Source organism: Pseudophryne corroboree, chromosome 10, assembly GCF_028390025.1.
Source record: "Pseudophryne corroboree isolate aPseCor3 chromosome 10, aPseCor3.hap2, whole genome shotgun sequence".
Taxonomy (NCBI): domain Eukaryota; kingdom Metazoa; phylum Chordata; class Amphibia; order Anura; family Myobatrachidae; genus Pseudophryne; species Pseudophryne corroboree.
The window spans coordinates 308,916,779-308,937,611 of NC_086453.1; the positions used below are offsets into that span (position 1 = coordinate 308,916,779).

Genomic DNA, 20,833 nt, shown 5'->3' on the forward strand with positions numbered 1-20,833 from the left:
CCTAACTGAGGTCTGGAGGAGGGGCATAGAGGGAGGAGCCAGTGCACACCAGATAGTACCTAATCTTTCTTTTAGAGTGCCCAGTCTCCTGCGGAGCCCGTCTATTCCCCATGGTCCTTACGGAGTTCCCAGCATCCACTACGGACTACGAGAAATAGATTTACCGGTGAGTAAAATCTTATTATTTCCAGGACGGCTGGAGTCGGGAAAACTGACTCGCTATTTATCCTGTATGCACCCAACACGCTGGGTGCTCCTGCTTCTAAGCAGACTATTGCTCGCTGGATCTGTAGCACGATTCAACTTGCACATTCTGCGGCTGGACTGCCGCACCCTAAATCTGTAAAAGCCCATTCCACGAGGAAAGGGGCTCTTCTTGGGCGGCTGCCCGAGGGGTCTCGGCTTTACAACTTTGCCGAGCTGTTACTTGGTCGGGTTCAAACATTTTTGTAAGAGTCTACAAGTTTGATACCCTGGCTGAGGAGGACCTAGAGTTTGCTCATTCGGTGCTGCAGAGTCATCCGCACTCTCCCGCCCGTTTGGGAGCTTTGGTATAATCCCCATGGTCCTTACGGAGTCCCAGCATCCACTTAGGACGTCAGAGAAAATAAGATTTTACTCACCGGTAAATCTATTTCACATAGTCCGTAGTGGATGCTGGGCGCCCATCCCAAGTGCGGATTGTCTGCAATACTTGTTTATAGTTATTGCCTAACTAAAGGGTTATTGTTGAGCCATCTGTTGAGAGGCTCAGTTATATTTCATACTGTTAACTGGGTATAATATCACGAGTTATACGGTGTGATTGGTGTGGCTGGTATGAGTCTTACCCGGGATTCAAAATCCTTCCTTATTGTGTCAGCTTTTCCGGGCACAGTATCCTAACTGAGGTCTGGAGGAGGGTCATAGGGGGAGGAGCCAGTGCACACCAGGTAGTCCTAAAGCTTTCTTTAGTTGTGCCCAGTCTCCTGCGGAGCCGCTATTCCCCATGGTCCTTACGGAGTTCCCAGCATCCACTACGGACTACGAGAAATAGATTTACCGGTGAGTAAAATCTTATTATATACAGTATAGGATGGGTGAGGGTACAATTTATGTAATTTTACTAACTTCTATAGAAGTTTTTTTGTAGTATGGAAGCAAATATGAATTTACATATTGAGAAGATTTTGTTTATCTCACTGGGGTCTATTCATGAAGCAGAGAAAAGAGTGGAGAAGTGAGCCAGTGGAGAAGTTGCCCATGGCAACCAACCAGCCTTGAAGTAACATTTAAAAGTGCATTCTATAAAATTATACATAGCAGCTGATTGGTTGCCATAGGCAACTTCTCCACTCTTTTCTCTGCTTCATAAATGGACACCACTGTGAAGTTTGAAAAGAGAAAGGGGCATAAACTTTGGAGTGTTTATACAGATTGCAATGTTGTTACATGGTAGCTTCACTGTAAAATGATCAAATCATTGTTCTGGGTTCAACATTATACTGGAATATCTCCAGACAATTAAAAAAAGGACTTCCAACTAAAATAATCTGTTGAACACTCCTGAAGCACAATCGTTGCCATTTGGCTGATATGTTCCGAGTGAGTGACCTTCCATAGAAACACCTGTATCTATGGATACATGAGGCTTCCCTGATTGTTTCCATGCATGATTGCTGGTGTTTCTGGGCAAGGTCAGTTATTCGTAACAATCTGTCAGAAGGCGGTTGCAGTACATTCTCTGAGTTTTCAACAGGTGATTGCAGGCATAAGTCATATGCCCCATACTAAGATATTCCCGTAAAATGTATTAGTGAATTTAACAAATAAAAAAATTTCTCCGGCAGGATCCACAGGATAACATTGGGATATGATGACGCGACAGTGGATTTGCACCAAACGCTCAGAGCTTTCGGCCTCCCAGCATGCAACGGGCCCGTCCATATATCCCCACCTCCTGGCTCAGGCATATCAGTTTTTTGCTTGGTGCAGCAGGAGCCAGACCTTCGTCAGTCAAGAGGGTTGCTCTTTTTAGCAGCCTTAAGCTTTCTTATTTTATTTTGTCTTGAGTGATCTTACTAAAAAGCGTCTTATACGTACCTTAGAAAAAGTCGTCCAACAACTCCCCTTCGGGTCGCAACAACGCTTACCCACGAGTACAGTGCTTTTTCGGCAGGCGTCTGTGTCTGATATACTAGCAAGTCCAGCAGACGTTACCAGGCTGTGGCCAGAGCACGGGGGGAGAGTAAGGCATGGGATCCGCTTAGAGGGGAACGCGGACACAGCCGCACTGTTTTGGAAGGAGACGAAGAAACAGTCTCTGACGCGGCTGCCACCTAGGGTGCAACAGCGCTAGGACTTAGAGATCATAGGCTCCAGGGGTGGTAGTATTTATTTATTACGTTTCTTATATAGCGCAGCAAATTCCATTGCGCTTTACAATTGGAAATGAGTAAGGGGCCGCTATCCCTAGGGGTGATGTCAGCAGTGGGAAGTCGGATGCTCCCATGGTCACCCCTCCCCCCGGTTCATGACCAGTTTCTTCCGAGTCTCCTGCCATGAACTGTTTTCCCTCTTCCATCTGAGACGCTGTGTATCTAAGGGGACCTAGTCGCAGAATAGGCAGCTATGTGGCTGGTGCGTCAGTGTTCACTTGGGCGTCTGTGTTCACTGTAGGTTCACGGAGCGGTTGTGTACACTAGTAGCGCCTGGATCCACTCATCATTCGCTAAAGTATTGATCGGTTCTGGAAGCGGGTTGAGTCTCCCTGTATCCCACTCTACTGAACACGGGTAATACTGCACTAAGTCTGTATCTACCTTTCGAGTATGAATAGTTGGATAAGTGCCTAATGCATATGAGTTTGATAATTATTACTGTTGTTTTCTTTCGCTGTTCCACTGAATATGGTTAAATCCTATATTAGGTAATGCAGTAATGTTTCTCCAACATACTTGATATGTATTTGTAGTTGATTATGTGATTATATTGCTTATTATATTAATGTATAACCTGTGACTGTTTGCTAGTGTGATTGCTGACGTCACTATAATTCTGTCAGTTTTCTCTGTATTCCGATCCTCAATGCTGGTGCAAAGCAGGGTAGGGTCGGATTGTGTGTCACTTTAACAAATTTTGAAGTGATGACAGTCACAAATTGTGTAGTAACACTATACAGGTGTGTGATTTATTTATCATGTCTAAGAGCGGCAAGGGTGAGGAAAATACACTTTCCACAGTAGCACCAACACTCCTTTCATGTTTGTCTTGCGAAGCTGGGTTAACCTATCAGGATTTCGTTCATAATGGATTATGTGTAAAATGTTTTACCTGTCACTGAAGCCTCTTAAATAACCGAGGCAAGTACTGTTTCTAGTTGAACCTTCATGGGCTACTTTGCACAGACATTATCCAGTAGAGCCGAGCAGATAATGCTAGCTCCTATACCAGGGATAGGTTACCCTATTAACCCTTACATGTAACATTCATTCTGAGGTTTATCCACCTCGGGAATCAGCAGCCTCTCAACAAAAGCAGGCTGAAAGGCCGGTGGTAAGTAAAATCACATAGACATGATATATCATCTTCAGTATACACATATTTTAGATGAGGATTCGTCGGAGGATGAGGACTCACTGCACTTCGGAGGAAGGTCTCAGCTCAGTGGACAAACCTGAGCGAATTAGTGTTATGTAAGCCATTCTGTCCTTAGAAGAGGCAGCAGAGCCTGTGTTAAAAACTAAGGCAACTCTGTTTAAACGTCCCAAAACAGCTGATGTAAATTATGCAAGAGGTTTGGGTTTCGCCCAGTAAGAAGTTAGAATTCCAAGAATTGGAATTCCAATTATCCTCGTCCAGCTGGGGACTGTTTCTAAAAAGGGAGGTGGCTGCCAAAGTAGATTCGCATGTCATAGACTGGTGCGAAAATCTACATTACTTCTGCTTTCAACATAAATGATGTCACGGATAGGAGAGTCGATGGCTTTCTAAAAAAAAAAAAAAAATGTTTCCCTGTCTTGGGCAATCATTAGAGCAGCCATGGCTTCAGCCTGGATGGCGTAAGCAGTGGCAGCCTGTGCTGATGCATTGAAGGAAGATCTTTCAATGGCATCTAGAGAGCAAAAATCCCATATTGCACATATCAAACAGGCAGCAATAAGCGGCACTGGATATGGGTACTATTGCCTCTCGGGCATCAGCGGTAGCAGGTCGCAGAGCGGGTTGGCTATCTACATGGTAAGCTGACTCAGAATCCAGGAAGGTTCTGCAGTCTTATCCTTGTTTACCGGAGATATTCTATTTGGTAAAGAATTATACAGTAGTTTGGAGTCTGAAGCAGACTCAAAGTAAGTGAAGTTTTCCTTTCACACATAAATTCAAGCCTAGTTTCCAGCTTTTTTCGGTCCTTTCAGAATTAAGGAAAGCAAAAGGAAAGGGTAATGGAAAACAGTCTCAAATCAACAAGTCTGGTAAGATTAAAAGGTATTGGGCTGCCAGAGGACCGGTTTTCAAATCTGAAGATAAGCCATCAGCCTGATGGTGCGGGCCTCCTCCTGGGGGAACCCAGGTTGGGAGGCTGACTTCTTCAGTTTGCACAGATCTGGCAGCCGTCTACTACAGATGCCTGGGTGCAAGAAGCGATATCTCAAGGTTATGATTTACAGTCACACCACACTGGACATCCCCAATCTTATCTGATTTGGAAACTGAGCAGTGTTGGTCCTGGTTAGTACTTGGATGGTAAACCACCTGGGAATAAGTTAACGTTTGTACCAGCCCGTCTTCAGTGGAAACGAAGACCAGGGCTTTGCAAGTGGCAGTTCAGGTGCTTCAGTCACTAGTGATAATTCAGTTCCTCCTGCACAACGAGGACAAGGTTTTTATTGCAACCTGTTTTAGTCCAGAAGCCAAATGGGTCGTTCAGGACCATACTCAATCTCAAAGCACTGAACAAGTACATTTGGGTGCCTCGGGTTTCATATGGAGACTTTGTTCCTTTATTTCTCTAACGTCCTAGTGGATACTGGGGATCTGTACTTTAGTACCATGGGGTATAGATCGGGTCCGCTGGAGCCTGGCACTTTAAAACCTTTAGTGTGTGTGTGTGTATGTGTGTGCTGCCCCCCCCGCCATGCCCCTCCTACCAGACTCGGTTTAGAAAAATGTGCCCAAGGAGCCGGCTGCATTTCTCTGGAGCTCCGGAGAGTTTCCTTTTATTTTTTATTTTAGTTTATTATTTTCAGGTAGCCCTGGTTGGCAACCATGCTACCTGCTTCATGGGACTTAGAGGGGGGTCCGAACCAACCCCCTGAGAGTTAATGGTTCGTAATCCCAGCTGACAGGACACTGAGCTCCTGAGGTTCTGATCACACGTAGTTAGTATGTGTACCCACGCTGGCAGCTAGCCGCCACCCTCTAACAGATGCCGAAGATCAAGGTGTGGTGAGCGTTACACCAGGGTCTCGGTTAGTGGGTCCCTGGTGCAGTTTTGGCAACATGTCGCGTGGCGGTCACGGGCCATGAGCTGCGGTGCCCGCCGCGGACTACACTGGCTCTGGGCTGATGCCTCCGCAGTGCTCACTGTCAAACAAGGTGTGTGTACTATTACGGATTTACTGTTTATTAACATAGCCAGTGTAAAAAACAAGCAACTGGGACCGCGTGCCATTGCAAGGGGCGGGTCTTCCCGGAGCGGGACCAGAAGCTGGAAGGTGCCATTTCCTGCTGCGGATCATCAAGGCTGCATGCACGCTGCTCCTCCGGGACCCACGCTGTTACAGACTTCTGTCCTTGTACTAGGGGGTCATAGCAGGGGGGGGAGCTCTCCAGCCGCAGCGCCGCTGCACTTATATCAGTTGTACACTCAAATTCTAACACTCTGCTGCTGTGTTTGTGTGCTGGTCTCCGTTTCCTCAGTGTCACTCCAGGGGCTCTCTATGGTCTGTGTGGAGGTGTATTCAGTGAGCTGCACTGTATTTTCAGTTGTGTAAATATGTCTGTGTAAATGGTTGTGTGCTGCTTTTAATTCTACCTCCTCATCAGCGGGGTCCCACGTGTGAACAATTCTCCTTATCTCCGCAGGGACACAGTTCACAGTCACCTGACTGGTTAGATAATTTTACTGGGGCCAGGGGCTATATCCCTAAAAGAGCCCACTGACCGTAAAATTGAGACCACTCTCAAGGCAATTTATACGGCAGCGGGCGTTGCACAGCGCCGCACAATAGTCAAGTGGTCCGATCATATTAATAATGGATTAGACACACTGCCCCAGGATGAGGTCATTACTCTGCTACAACACCTACAGGATACTGCTAATTGTATGAGCGAGGCTATTAAGGAATTGTGTAAGATAAATGGGTGCACTACTGCTATGGCTGTTTCGGCACGCAGAGCTCTGTGGTTACGTCAATGGTCAGCGGATGCCGAATCCAAAAAGGGTGTGGAAAATCTTCCCTTCATAGGTGATGCCTTGTTTGGGGATGAATTAAATAAATCTCCCAGGCAACGGCGGGTAAGTCTACCTATCTGCCGTCAGCTGCGCCACCTGCTATACGTTCTTACACAGTACCCTCCTTGCAGTCCTTTCGTGTGGCAAGGTTCAGAGGCAGGGCCCGGGGCGTCTCTTAATCACTCCGAGAAGATCTCGTGGCAAGTCCCGTAAGCCAGCTGCTGCCTCCCTGGACCAGACCACCGGATCCCCTGCCGCTAAGCCTTCTGCCTGACGGTTGGCCCCAGCGGCATGGCGACTTTCAGGTGGTTGCTCGCCTTCAACACTTCGCCCACGTGTGGGCACAGTCCTGCCGGGATCCTTGGGTGAGGAACCTCATTTCCCAGGGATACCGGCTGTAATTTAAAGCACTCCCTCCTCACAGATTTTTTAAATCTGGCTTGCCAGTTTTACCCACAGCAAGGGTTACTCAAAAACTTTTGCGGACAGGGATGGTGGTCCCTGTACCTCCTCCGTTACGCAACAGGGTTTTTTACTCCAGTCTTTCTGTCATTCCAAAACCAGACTGTTCGATGTGACCCATCTTAAACCTGAAGTCTCTAAACCCGTATCTGCGGATGTTCAAATTCAAGATGGAATCCCTGCGGGCAGTGGTGTCCAGTCTGTAGGAGGGGGAATTTCTGGTATCCCTAGATGTCAAGAATGCTTACTTGCACATTCCCATGTGGCCCCCTCATCAGGTTTACCTCCGGTTCGCCATCTTGGACAACCATTCCAGTTTCAAGCCTTGCCCTTTGGCCTGTCTACAGCTCCGAGGGTCTTCACCAAAGTCATGGCGGAGATGATGCTGCAACTGCGTATGATGGGAGTCAACATAGTCCCCTACTTGGACGGTCTCCTGATAAAGCCTATGTCCAGGGAGCGTCTGTTGCACAGCATCGATCAGATGACTCGCCTGCTTATGGGTGGATTCTAAACTTCTAGAAATCTCACCTGGAACCGACCCATCGTCTCCAATTCCTGGGAATGATACCGGATACAGTATCTCAAAAGGTGTTTCTTCCGAAGGACAAGTCCTTGGCTATCCAGGCTTTGATCCTCTCAGTGCTCCGTCCTCGCAAGGTGTCTATACATCTTTGCATACGTTTGCCGGGCAAGATGGTTGCTGCTTACGAGGCAATCCAATAGGGCAGGTTTCATGCCCGGCCATTTCAGCTGGATCTGCTGGACAAATGGTCAGGGTCTCACCTTCACATGCATCAGGAAGTGACCTTATCTCCGACAGCCCGGATTTCTCTATTATGGTGGCTACAAGTTCCTCACCTGGTAGGACTTTCAATATCCAACCATGGATTCTACTGACAACGGATGCCAGCCTTCGGGGTTGGGAGGCTGTGACCCAAGGGGCCCAGTTCCAGGGGATATGGTCAACTCAGGAATGTACTCTGCCGATAAACGTCCTGGAACTCAGCAATTTACAGTGCCCTGCTGCAAGCTTCCCATCTCCTGAGGGATCGGGTGATCCAGGTTCAATCGGACAACGCCATGGTGGTGGCGTACATAAACCAACAACGGGGAACAAGAAGCAGAGCAGCGATGCGAGAAGTGTCAAAAATCCCCCTCTGGGCGGAGGCCAACGCAAGGGCCATCTCAGCCATATTCAATCCGGGAGTGGACAACTGGGAAGCGGACTTCCTCAGCAGACACGACCTCCATCCGGGGGAATGGGGCCTACATCCCCAGGTGTTTCAACAGTTAATTCACCAGTGTGGCTGTCCACAGATAGACCCGATGGCTTCTCGTCTCAACAAGAAACTATGCTATTACTGTTCCAGAACGAGGGATCCGCAGCCTTGGTACCTGTTCCCTCCTCTACCGCTAATCCCAAGGGTTCTAAAAAGGGAAACCATTCAAGCAATTCTAATTGGTCTAGACGGACGTGGTACTCGGACCGCCTAACCATGGCTCTGTTGGATCCCTGGCCTCTACCGCTCCAAAAGGATCTTCAACAAGGTCTGTTAGTCTATCCAGACTTGCAGCGGCTATGTTTGACGGCTTAGAAGTTGAGAGGGAGATTCTAGCAAGTAAAGGTCTTCCCTCCCGGGTTATTTCCATCATGGTCCAAGCCAGGAAGATGGTGACGTCAAAACATTATCATCGTATCTGGAAAAAGTAAGTTTCCTGGTGTGATAGTAGGAAGGTGTCTCCCGTGGAATTTAGAACCAGTCGTTTTCTACTTTTCCTGCAAGCGGTAGTGGATATGGGCCTGCGTTTAGGCTCCCTCAAAGTCTCCGATTTCAACTTGCTATGTTGCCGGAAGTACAAATTTCAGAAAAGGTGTGCTTCATATGCAACCGCCTTTTGTGTCTCCCACAGCTCCATGGGATCTCAATGTGGTTCTGTCCTTTCTTCAATCGGACTGGTTTGAACCCTTACATAGGGTGGAGTTAAAATTTCTCACCTGGAAAACGGTGATGCTTTTAGCCTTGGCGTCTGCAAGACGTGTCTCTGAATTGGGGGCCTTATCCTGTAAGGGCCCTTATTTGGTATTTCATGCAGACAGGGCGGAACTCAGGACCCATCCTCAGTTTTTGCCAAAAGTGGTTTCAGCTTTTCATGTCAATCAACCCATTGTTGTTCCGGTGTTGTCTGACGCTTCCATTGGGCCAGAGTTCTTGGATGTAGTGAGGGCTCTGAAGATTTATGTCAAGAGGACGGCTCGTGATCGGAAATCTGATTTACTCTTTGTCCTTTATGATGCCACCAAGATTGGTCGTCCGGCTTCCAAGCGATCCATTGCTCATTGGCTCAGGTTGACCATTCAATAGGCCTATACTTTGGCGGCTCTTCCTTTGTCGACGTCTATTCAGGCCCACTCGACGAGGTCTGTGGGCTCTTCCTGGGCGGCTGCCCGGGGTGTCTCGGCATTACAGTTGTGCCGAGCTGCTACTTGGTCTGGTTCGAATACTTTTGTGAAATTCTATAGGTTCAACACCTTGGCCAAGGATGACCTTCAGTTTGGTCAGGTGGTTTGACAGGGGTCTCAGCAGTCTCCCACCCGTTTGGGAGATTTGGGACTTCCCCATGTTACTAAAGTACAGATCCCCAGTATACACTAGGACGTTGGAGAAAATAGGAATTTAATACCTACCGCTAATTCCTTTTGTTGTAGTCCATAGTGGTTACTGGTTTCTCCCCTTCATTCATTCGTTTCTTGCTAACATGAGTAAGTTTTGGTTGGCCTGCTGTTGTGGTCCTGTTAATGTTGTTGGGACAGCTGTGCTATCCTGGTTGGTTTGGTGTTACTATCCTCTGTTCTGGTTAGTGCCCTCCTTTTGGTTATGGTTGTGTGTTGGCTTGTTGCCTCACCGCTGTTGTATTTATTCCTTCTCTTGTGGTATGTCCGTCTCCTCGGGCAGAGTTTTTTTTATATTGGAACTTCGGGCCATATATTTGGCATTTATTTAGGCAAAGAATATCCTTCTGATAAACCGTTCGAATCCGCTCGGACATTGCAATGGCAGTGGCGTCCCTTAACCATCAGGGAGGATCTTGCAGCCAAAACACAATGAAGAAGGTAAGTCACACCTTAAGTGGGCAGAACTTCATTATCCAGCCTTGCAGTATTCATTCCGAGTGTCCTAAACTGGGACGCAAATTTTCTCAGTCAACTCGCCATTCATGCAAACAAATGGGCTTTACACCCCAAGGTCTAACAAACTCTGGTAGATAATGGGGGTTACCAGAGAGAGATCTCAAAGGTTCCGCATACGGGTCAAGAAAAAATCCCAGAGCGATCTTTGTGGATGACTTGTCAACTGTCATCTGGCTCATGTGTTTCCACCAATCGCCTTGTGATCTACCTGGATCGACTGTCTTTGACAGCGTGGCTGTTGAGACTTCCATTCTAAAGACAAGAGGATTCTCACAACAGGTAATTCAAACTATGCTCAGAGCAAGGAAAATTTCCTCAGCTCGCATTTATCACCAAGTATGGAAAGCCTATATTCAATGGTGCAGCGATCAAAAATTGACCCTTGGTTTTTCAGATTTTCCAGAGTCTTAGCATTCCTTCAGGCAGGAATGTATGAAGGTTTATGGGAGGCTTCCTTGAGAGTACAAGTGTCAGCATTGACTGTGTGGTTCGAAAAGAAAATTGCTAACCTGTAGGATGTGCGCACTTTTGTCCAGGGAATGCTGCACATTCAACCTCCTTTTGTTCCTCCTACAGTGCCTTGGGAATTCAGTCTAGTTCTAAAGGTCCTTCAGGTTGTCCCATTTGAACCACTTAAAAGATTGGATCTTAAATGGTTGACAGCTAAAGTTCTCTTTCTACTGGTTATTGCTTCAATTAGAAGAATTTCAGATTTAGGGGCGTTGTTATGTCGCCCTCCATTTCGGATTTGTTTATCCAGATAGAGCGGTTCTTAGAATTAAATCTAGGTATCTTCCTAAGGTGGTTTCTAAATTCCACCTTAACGAAGAAATTGTAGTCTTGGTCTTCCAGGGGCCGGACTTTTCTGCTAGAGATGCATCATTGGACGTAGTCTGTGCCTTAAGGGTCTATGTGGATCGTACCAGTGCCATCAGAAAGACACACACTCTCTTCGTTCTCTATGGATTTCACAAGAGAGGATGGACTGCTGATAAGCAGACACTGGCGAAGTGTCTTCGGATGAAAATTTCAGAAGCATACTCTCAAGCTGATCTCCATGTTTTGGCTAATGTCTCTGCTCATTCTACTTATAAGGTAGGTCCATTATGGGCAGCACAATGTGCTGCTTCAGCAGAATAGATATGCTAGGTAGACACATGGTCTCCATTAACACATTTATTAGACATTATGCCTTTAATACCTTTGCATCTCGGGACGCTGAATTCGGGCAAAGGATTCTCCTGTCCAATCAGGAGCATCCCCACCACTAAATTGCTTTGGGATATCCCAATGTTATCCTGTGGATAACCTGTGGACCCTGCCAGAGAAATATACGTTATGGTAAGAACTTACTGTTGATCACAGTATAACTCCTAAGTCCACAAGATCCACAGGGATCCCACCCTGACGCACCTGATTTGAGGATCCTTTTTCTCACTAACCTCTTCCTCCTTGTACGAAAGGGTGTGCATGTGTGTTCTTCTCGCCTGATTAGGGCTCTCTATGATGCTCCTGCCTTGAGCTTTGGAAAAACAACGGATTTCCCTGAGCCAAAAGGCGGGGATATATGGACGGACCCGTTGCATGCTGGGAGGCCGAAAGTTTTGACCGTTTGGTGCAAATCCACTGTCGCGTCATCATATCCCAATGGTATCCTGTGGATCCTGTGGACTTAGGAGAAATACCGTTATCAACAGTAAGTTCTTACCATAACCTAAAACTTACATAAACGAGCGGTGGCAATAAAAAATTTTTCCTGTTTTTATTTACTTTTTGGACTGCTGCAGAAGTATTTTCTAATATCAATGTAAGTATACAAGGAAATATACAGCCACTTTAATAAGAATACAGTTTTTTGTATTCTTATGTATTTCCCTGCAAAATATACTGACATGTAGAAGATAAAGGTGACATTTTACATGGATAACACATTTCACAGCGTTGTAGAATCTGACACTTAGAGCATCGATTTGTGTAGAAAGCTAATGAAAATACTCTCTCGCTCTGTCTGGGCCTGCGGGTTAAATGCAAATTCATAAAGGCGTTGCTAGGAGGTACAGGTGTTGTCTCACTACCACTAAAGTACTGCGGGGAGTGGTAAATGGCTTCTTGCTACAGGTAGGTGGATACAGATCAGTACATTTTAGTAACCTCAAAGGCAGTGATGTTACATTAGGAGTTAGGCCTTTCTGAGGAACAGAAAATACGGGCACTTAAATCTGATGATCAGGACATAATCTGTAGCACCTGATGGCAGACCGCTTGTCACTGGTGGGCTGGGTTGGGCTAAGGAGACCGGCTGCCAGAATGCCGGCAGGGGGTTGAGCGCAACGAAGCCCCTTGCGGGCTCGCTGTGCTTGCCACGATGCAGGCTCAGTTGCTCGCTGTGCTTGCCACGATGCAGGCTCAGTTGCTCGCTGTGCTTGCCACGATGCAGGCTCAGTTGCTCGCTGTGCTTGCCACGATGCAGGCTCAGTTGCTCGCTGTACTTGCCACGATGCAGGCTCAGTTGCTCGCTGCACTTGCCACAGGTTCTTTTCTCACTTTATGGGTGTCGTGGGCACCCACGAGTGGGAATAGCCCTCTGTTCCCCTGCCGGCATTCTGGCGGCAAGGATCCCGGTGTCGGTATGCTGACCGCCGGGATCGTGACTACATCCCGTTGGGCCCATTCAGCTAATTGGGAGAGTTTGAATACAAATTCATGGATTATACATAATATGCAGCAACCATAAGTCCATAAACAATAAATTGCAATGAAAAATTACCCTTGGATCTTATAATGTGGTGGTTCGTTCTCTTCAATATTGAATATTGGAGGGGAAGAGAGAATCACAGTAGCGGGATACAGTACAAGCAAAATATGGTCAAAAGTAAATCTCCATGGGTGATCCAATAATGGAGTTCCAATGTGATTTATGTTCCCTTAATGGGGAATATAGAGACCGATATTCAGGACGGGCCCCTTAAGAGATGTGCATACTTTCAATCACCTTTGTTGAGGTGGGGGGGAATTAGGTGTCTTTTAGGGGTCCTCCACTTGGTTATGTCACAGTGATGTGTCTTGGTTGGATAGTCATATGGAAAGAATAATGCTTTGCATAGTACCACTATAAAAACCCTTTTTATTATATGTACATAGAAGTTTCAATTTAACCCAGAAACAGAATTCCCAAAATTTAGGATGGAAAGTGTACCGTAAAAGTGATGATATGGGTGCCGGGTAAGCAGTAATGGGTCTGGAAGCTCCGGATCCTATCCCTATAATCTGTCCGTCATTAGCTGGTGAACCAAAGTCTAGGGGTTCTTTTTAGATGTATAGAGACCACAATCCTTGTTTGTTTTATGGTCTACTGTACACAGTCTTTTAAAGACTTCAGTGCATACATGACCATTTCTTACTGTAGGAATCTCCATTTTCCTGTGCACCTTTATGGGCAGTACCTTCACCTGACCCTCATGGCGGAACCCTGCGCACATTGCTACAAAATGTACCTCTGCCAACACAGTTGCAAGCTCAGAAGATGCATCTGTTATGACTTTCTATCAATTTCCCCAACCTCTTACGGTTTTCTGGGCTGTGAGTTGCTTCCTCTATTTAGTGTTAGGCAAGTTCTGGGTTTTTTTGTTTGGATAACAGGTTATGAATTGTATTTGTGTGGTTTGTCCTGGGGCTCTGCACTCTGCAGTCCATCATGGTGGTTTGAGTAGGGGTTGCTGCTTATCTTACCATTCTGTTCTGTGCCAGACAATGCTCCAGTATGCACTGTTTAATGGATCAAAGTGGTTTCGTGGTTATGTGAGAAGATGTATCAGATCTTCTAAAGAGGACAAGAGTATAAGCTTCATTTATCCTCTTCAGATAGAACGCTTCAGAAATCTGCCTTTAAATGTATAATCTACAATTCGCAAAAGAAGTTAAGAAGCAAAGATTTCAATTTGTGGGATGTGAATGTATGAATGACCTAATCATTTCCACCCTGCTCATTTTCCAGAGCGTCCGCCAGTCTGCAGACACTTGATGCAGATTACTTGTACAGTAGAATTGCACAAAGACGGTGAAGTTGGCATGCGTCGTGAAATGTGCTTGTCGGCCAAGTTGCCGTGCTTAGCACATAACGAGTCATTGTGGGTCTGCAGATTCTGTGGTCTCGTATCTCACTGCCTTCAAGCAGGACTGGAGCTATTATGCTGTCAAAAGAATTTTCAGTCCGCTTCTCGCTGCCAGTTTGAACTTACTTTTGTTGCTTTTATGCTTTATTTGAGCCAGGCTAACGTTCCCTAATTAGTTGATTTCCAGGCAGAGGTAGGTGTAATTGGTCTCATTCAGCACAGAGCCATTTAATTAGAGAATTCAATATAGTACTGAGCTCAGACTGCAGTCCTGTCTGCGGCTGCTGCCCAGCTAGAACCGTTGTCCTTTTACTGCTCACCTTCACGTGTAATTCCCAGAACGTCTAATGACCTTGTGCTTTTTGTCATACTCTGCTCTGCTATTGTCAAGGAGGCTGAGGGAGGGGGAAGGGGGGGGGAGGGAGTTGTATCAAGCAGTGTACAGAGAAATGGAGAATCTGTCCACAGCCGTCTACTGATCATTCCATAGAATGTACTTGATAAATGCTACTGCAACTTCTCCACTTGATACATCTTCCTCCCTGGTACCATACAGACTCTGGGAGTATCTTCCTATTGATGGCTTTGTGGACTTGTTTCTTGACACATTATGGTGGTGAAAGTGGTTTATCATCGCTAACTTGACCAACTGGGAGGAATTCAATTCCCAGCACAGTGATGTGGTTTTCAGGGGTGATGGTGTCGTGTCTCCGGCCGCACTGTGAACCCTCTCGCAGTGTGAGTGACAGTGGAACCATTTGGGGCCGAGGAGGGGAGCGTTTTAGTAACAAGGAGTGCTTCAGCTCTTCTGGCACAGATTCACTGGCCTTGGCAGTAACCTTAGGATTTGTCCGGTGTTCCTGATGCTGCATCTTTGGATGCATTCAGAGGAACTGAGAAGTCACAGGTGGGCATCTTAATTCAAACCTGCATTATTTTACATTCCTTCGTAGATCCACAGCTACCGGAGACGCAACACCAATCCCTCCGGCACCCCTCTGAATCTTGCCCATAGTACACAGTGTTGCCGGGAGGCGCTGGCAGTGCAATCTGAGCGCTCTGCTAAAAGTGAAGACAAAGGACAAGGTTTTATTCTTTTCATCCCCTGTGCCCATACAGCATAAGGCTGAATAGAGGCAGGGAACAATATTGAGGAGAACAATTAGAAGAGTAGATATCTCACTTACAGTATGTATACACACAAGGAAGAGGCTTTCATGCTGCCATAATCTCATCACTTCTTTCCTTCTCGCCTAGGACTTTCCACCCGTCGCGACGTCCTGCGCTTCCATGAGCAGAAGAGAACTGAGAAACCTTCACTTTAGAGCAAAAGAGGAGGATGAGGACGATGATGATGAACTGAATGATGATGTTATTTAAGTAAGAAACCAATACATGTCTAGGGCCAACAAGCGAAATATACAAGTTTATACAATATGATTCATTAAACATCTATAGATCCTGATCAGTTTTGTTAGATAGTATTCTCCGCTACTTGTCTAATTGAAACCTCACTGCTGTGGTCTTGGCCATTGGTATAATCCAAGCCACATTGCTGTTCAAAAAAGCTCCCAGAAGTGTCCTTCAATTGACTTGTGGAGTTCTGTTCTATTTAAACACGAGCACACAATCGTATCTTCAAAGAGTGCAGGGAGCATCTTACTCTGAAGTTGGTTTTTTTAGTATTTTTTTTGTTTTGTTTCCTTAGTATTTTATTTTCAAAAATTGCTAGAAAAGTAAAATGTAACAGATGTGTCAAACCGAATAGTGCATAAAATGAACTGGCACTAAAGAGGTTGTATACAGGTTTTTTTTTTAGATGTCTCGGACTGGAGAAAGGACACAGGCAAGCCTTGGAAACCAGCCTTGTCGCAGCTGAGGAACACAAGTTGAGGCTGTGGTTTTCTCACAGTAGAGCAGTGGTTCTCAAACTCTATCCTCAAACAGTTCACGTTTTCTAGGCCACCCAGCAGGTGCACTGGTTTAGGAGTTACTGGCACATTTTAAAAGATCTACAGGTGGAGCTAATTATTTCACTTGTGATTCTGTAGGAGACCTGGAAAACGTGAACTGTTTGGGGTGCTGTGGACTGAGTTTGAGAACCTGTGCTCTAGAGGGTTTTCTGAATATAAAATTATCCAGATCTGTAAAAGAATCTGCAGTGTCTGCCTACAGGATTGCTACCCGGTTGCCGCCATATGGGGAAAAAAACTTTTTTATATAGTCCTGCTGGCAACAAGGACATTTTGTATTTTATATTTAGCTATTTTAAGTTGTTGTTGTTGTTGTTCTTTTACTCATGCAGTGTTTGTTTGTTTTTGTTTTCTCTTTAGGAATTGGAAAATTTTTCTCGCAGCCTTTCAACTGGACGGACCTGCTACCTACTGTTTAATAATATAAAGGCAAATAGAATGTTGATCAAAACCAGAGTGCTTTTATTAGAATCAGAACCAAAAAGTTCCTCTTTTATTTATTTTCAGAGGGTGAGAGGAGGTGAGCAGAGGACATCTACAAAACTGTCCCATAACTTTTGTCTCTGCAGTTGGAATTGAGGGGGGTCCCCAGGATCTTACTATGCTGCCCCCCACATTATGAAAAAGGACAGTGAAATTAGTGAAAACCGTACGTTGCTGATTTGGCCACTATACTGCTAATAAACTCCAAAGATTTTCTTCCAGATTAGAAAGCAACAGAAAGGGGGGTGGGGGTGTTATTGGTTGGAACTAGACACAGTTATGTTTTATTTATATTAAATTGTCTGTGTATATTATGTTTTTTTTTTTTTTTTATGTAACATTATGGCAGTTATAGTTTAAAATTCTCCATAAATAAAATGGGATCGTCAGAATGTGGTTTTTTATGGTAAGGGATCAGTTGGACAGTCGCAGGGCATGGCGGGTTCAGTGGAGGAAAATGTGTCTGTCTGGTTCATTTGTGGAATGGAGATACTACTTACCATGTTTCAGTGTGTACATAGTGTTACGTCACCCTTCTACGTTGTTTTAGCAAAGCAAAACATGTATATACATAGCAAAACCTGTTTTCTAGTATGAGCTGAAGTATTATTATAGTTACCAGTGTATTGTAGCAACTTGCATTTGAACTGCAGCCTATGAGAACCTTGTATCCTATTTCATCCGCACTAACTGTAGTTGTAGAAACCGCAGTACTGGCCTGTTGTACTATACCAGGGGTAAGCAGGGCATGCCATGCTGGGATGTGTAGTTCCAGAGGTTTCCCTCCTTAGTCCATATGAAGCAATAGTTTGCAATTAAATAATGACTGAATGTAAAATACAAGTTGGTTTAATTAGAAAAAGCATTGTGCAGTAGCCTGCGTCTTGATCAAAGAAGTAATAATTGCACACTCGCCCATGCATATGAAAGAGGGTAGCATTAGTGCCTTGATACTAGCCTTTATAAGTCATGTAAGGTGGTTTAAAGACCGGACGTAGCCATACTCAGCAAATGCTAGGCTGAACTGTTAGCTTTCACACACAGTCAAATTACCGGGTGAAGAAATTCAACACGGATCCTTGTTATGTGTGAAAGGGTCAGTCTGGGTTGAAATTCCCGGGACTTTAACAGGGTCGGAGACCTGGGAATTTTGACCTGGGTTGACCCTTTCAGACAAACAAAATACCCGTATTGCTGCAAATTTACCGGGTAGAAATTCTTGACCCGTTAATTTACTTGTCTGTGTGAAAGAGGGGTCAGGCAGAGACTGGCAAAACGACCCGCCACTGAAATGCCGGGTAAAAGCCGGGAATTTCAGACCTTTCTGTCTGAAAAGGGTATTAGTGAAAGCTACTCGTAGCTCTTGTGTGTAAAGGCGAACAGTGAAAATGGTTATGTACATAACATTTCTATTACATACACAAAAGTGTAACAAGAAAGCAGAGTAGCATAAATCTATATACTGCTTGTTGGTACAGTATTTGCTGGTATACGTCCTGGCTTCAACTCGCACTCTATGGGGTGTGTGTGTGTGTGCACTAAGATGAGCAAGATTTCCCTGCCTGGATGTCCTGGGATGTATTGGCAGCAAGGGTCAGAGGAAACTAGTTGAATGTCCCCTAGAGTGAGCATCCTAAAAATCCCTATCCCAATTACACGCCAGCCAAATGAAATATTTTTCAGTTAAACCTATTGATATGAATTCCTCCCTCCTTCCAGCTAGCTTGGTAGAACAATGCAGTCTGTGTTGTTCTTCATGTATGACTTAGGTGCCTTATATGTTGCACACTGGAACACATGAAAGCTATTTTATCTTGGCTTGTTTGGGACAGATTCTCATTGGCCAGCCGTTGTCTTGTGACCACAAATAGTGTCTTAATATATACTCACTGTTGCGAATGTTCCATTTAAAAATGAACAGAGGCTGGTAATTGCTTCCTAATGTATAATGCATCTGTTTATTATAATTGTCGGAGATAACCAAACAAAGCACGTTATCAAAATATAGTTATCAAGGAGGGAAAAATAGGTGCGGAATAAGTGCATATTTAACTGAAGTTTAAAATGAACAAAAGCTGTAATGGGTCACTAAATTTAAAGCAGCAATTCAACACAAACTATCGGCGGTATGTAATGCAGTCCCAGATCACCAGAGGTGTGGGTTACCGGCTGATCGCAGATGTTTTTTTTTTTTTTTTTTTTTTTTTTTTTTTTTAAAGGGACAGTCACTTACAAGGCATGGTTTTGCCTTGTAAGTGATTGTCCCTTAAAAAAAATCCAAGATCGGCTTGTAACCCACACCTCCAGCGATCTGTGATATACCATTTTATTTTTTTTTCACAAAACTTTTCTGGAGATTACAAAATATAGCTGCCAGGTCTCCGTGTATGTGATAGCAGAGGGGGAAGATCTCGGTGCAAACAGCTCAGAGGGGGGTACCAAAGCCTCTCTGTTTACTGCATTGTGTGCCAGGGGGCACTGGTTGTCACGGTTATCGCGTTACACGTTTATAATCATAGATAGCAGCCTGAAGAAACAAACCAAGGAAGAGGTGTAAATACCACCAATTTTCTTCACAAAGTGATTTATGTAAGAAAAGAATGGAATTGGATCACCGCTTTAAATACAAATTGATCCAATATGAAAAGAAGTCTTGCAACATGTAACATCCATATGTATATACACCAAACAACCATGTTTTAAAGGAAATCTGCTACTCCACATTATATGTACTCTTCCAATCCCATTGAGTGCAATCTATTTTCATTGTCCGTGTAGACTCGGAGCCTTACTGTAGGCTTACAGACAAGGCATTTGGTGTGTATAGAAAAAAAATATTGTAGCTTTGTTGTAAATCTACTCACACATATGGTAAGTTAATGAAGAGTGTTTTATGGTTCTAGCAAAATCAATATATGAGTATAATGTATCTGCCATTTAAGGGTTATTGGTCATTTAAGAAGTAAATTGGGTATAAGTGCCCTTTGTTTATGCCACTTTTGGCGAGTTGCACCATACGATAATGCCGCCCCTGGAAGCTGTACTTGTAATCTTGGGCAACTTGAGGCTCGTAAGCTGCCATGGAACTATAGGGACAGTCTTTGCCTGGCAGGGCATGCTGAGACTTGCAGTTCCACAACCGTATGAGATAAGCCACGGGTTGACTAAGCAAGGTGTGTTTCCACAGCAAGAAGTTGGCTGTCCTCTAGAATGTTCTTTAAATATTGTATAAATATTGAGTAACTATACTTCATTGTCACGGTATAATAGTAATATGTATTTTAAGACCTTATTAGCGTGAGTAAATGTCTTTCAATACACATGTATATGTACTTTTTTATATTTTGAAATGTACAAAAGATTAAATGATCGACTATACTTCAATGGAAATCTCAGCCGTCCAAATAAAAGTTACAATGTAACAAATATTGTGTTGAGTTTTGCCAATGTTAAAAACTGCTCAATTTATTATTTGTAGAACTTTTCTGAAAATTCCATCTACCCACTGGCATTAACAGGCATGATATCACCAGTGCATGGACGGAAGTTCCTGCTGGTTCTAAAGACCTCATACCTTCTTCCACTAGTGCCTGCAGTCTTAAGCATCTTTTGGACACTGCATTTACCTGCCATCACAGTAGGTTGGTGGAGTTTCCTCCATTGACCGTTACACCATCCGGGCAGTACGGATGGTGTAATGGTTAGCAATACTGCCTCACAGCACTGAGGTCATGGGTTCGATTCCCACCATGGCCCTAACTGTGCGGAGTTTGTATATTCTCCCGTACTTGCGTGGGTTTCCTCCGGGTACTGCGGTTTCCTCCCACAATCCAAAAATATACTGGTAGGTTAATTGGCTCCCAACAATATTAACCCTAGTGTGAATGTGTCTGTGTGTACATGTGATAGGGAATATAGATTGTAAGCTCCACTGGGGCAGGGACTGATGTGAATGGGCAAATATTCTCTGTAAAGCGCTGCGGAATATGTGTGCGCTATATAAATAACTGGTAATGACCTCCTGCCATAGATGTAAGCACTGGTTACACTTTGTGAAGCTGGATGCGTTTTGTGACAAAGCACAAGCGCACTCAGAAACCCTCCACAAAGGGGATACGGTCATTAGGTCGACCACTATTGGTCGACATGCATTAGGTCGACCACTATTGGTCGACAT

The 20,833-nt window shown here is 44.8% G+C and overlaps 1 protein-coding gene across 1 annotated transcript in view; it reads left to right on the forward strand.

Moving 5' to 3' along the window:
• Nucleotides 1-17,048, forward strand: part of C10H1orf174 (chromosome 10 C1orf174 homolog) — a 42,844-nt gene extending 25,796 nt beyond the window's left edge. Inside the window, exons 4-5 of the mRNA XM_063943459.1 lie at nt 15,458-15,580; nt 16,534-17,048. Of these exons, the coding sequence (XP_063799529.1) occupies nt 15,458-15,580 (123 nt within the window). The 3' untranslated portion in view covers nt 16,534-17,048. The remainder of the gene's footprint in view (nt 1-15,457; nt 15,581-16,533) is intronic.
• The last annotated feature ends 3,785 nt before the right edge of the window (nt 17,049-20,833 follow it).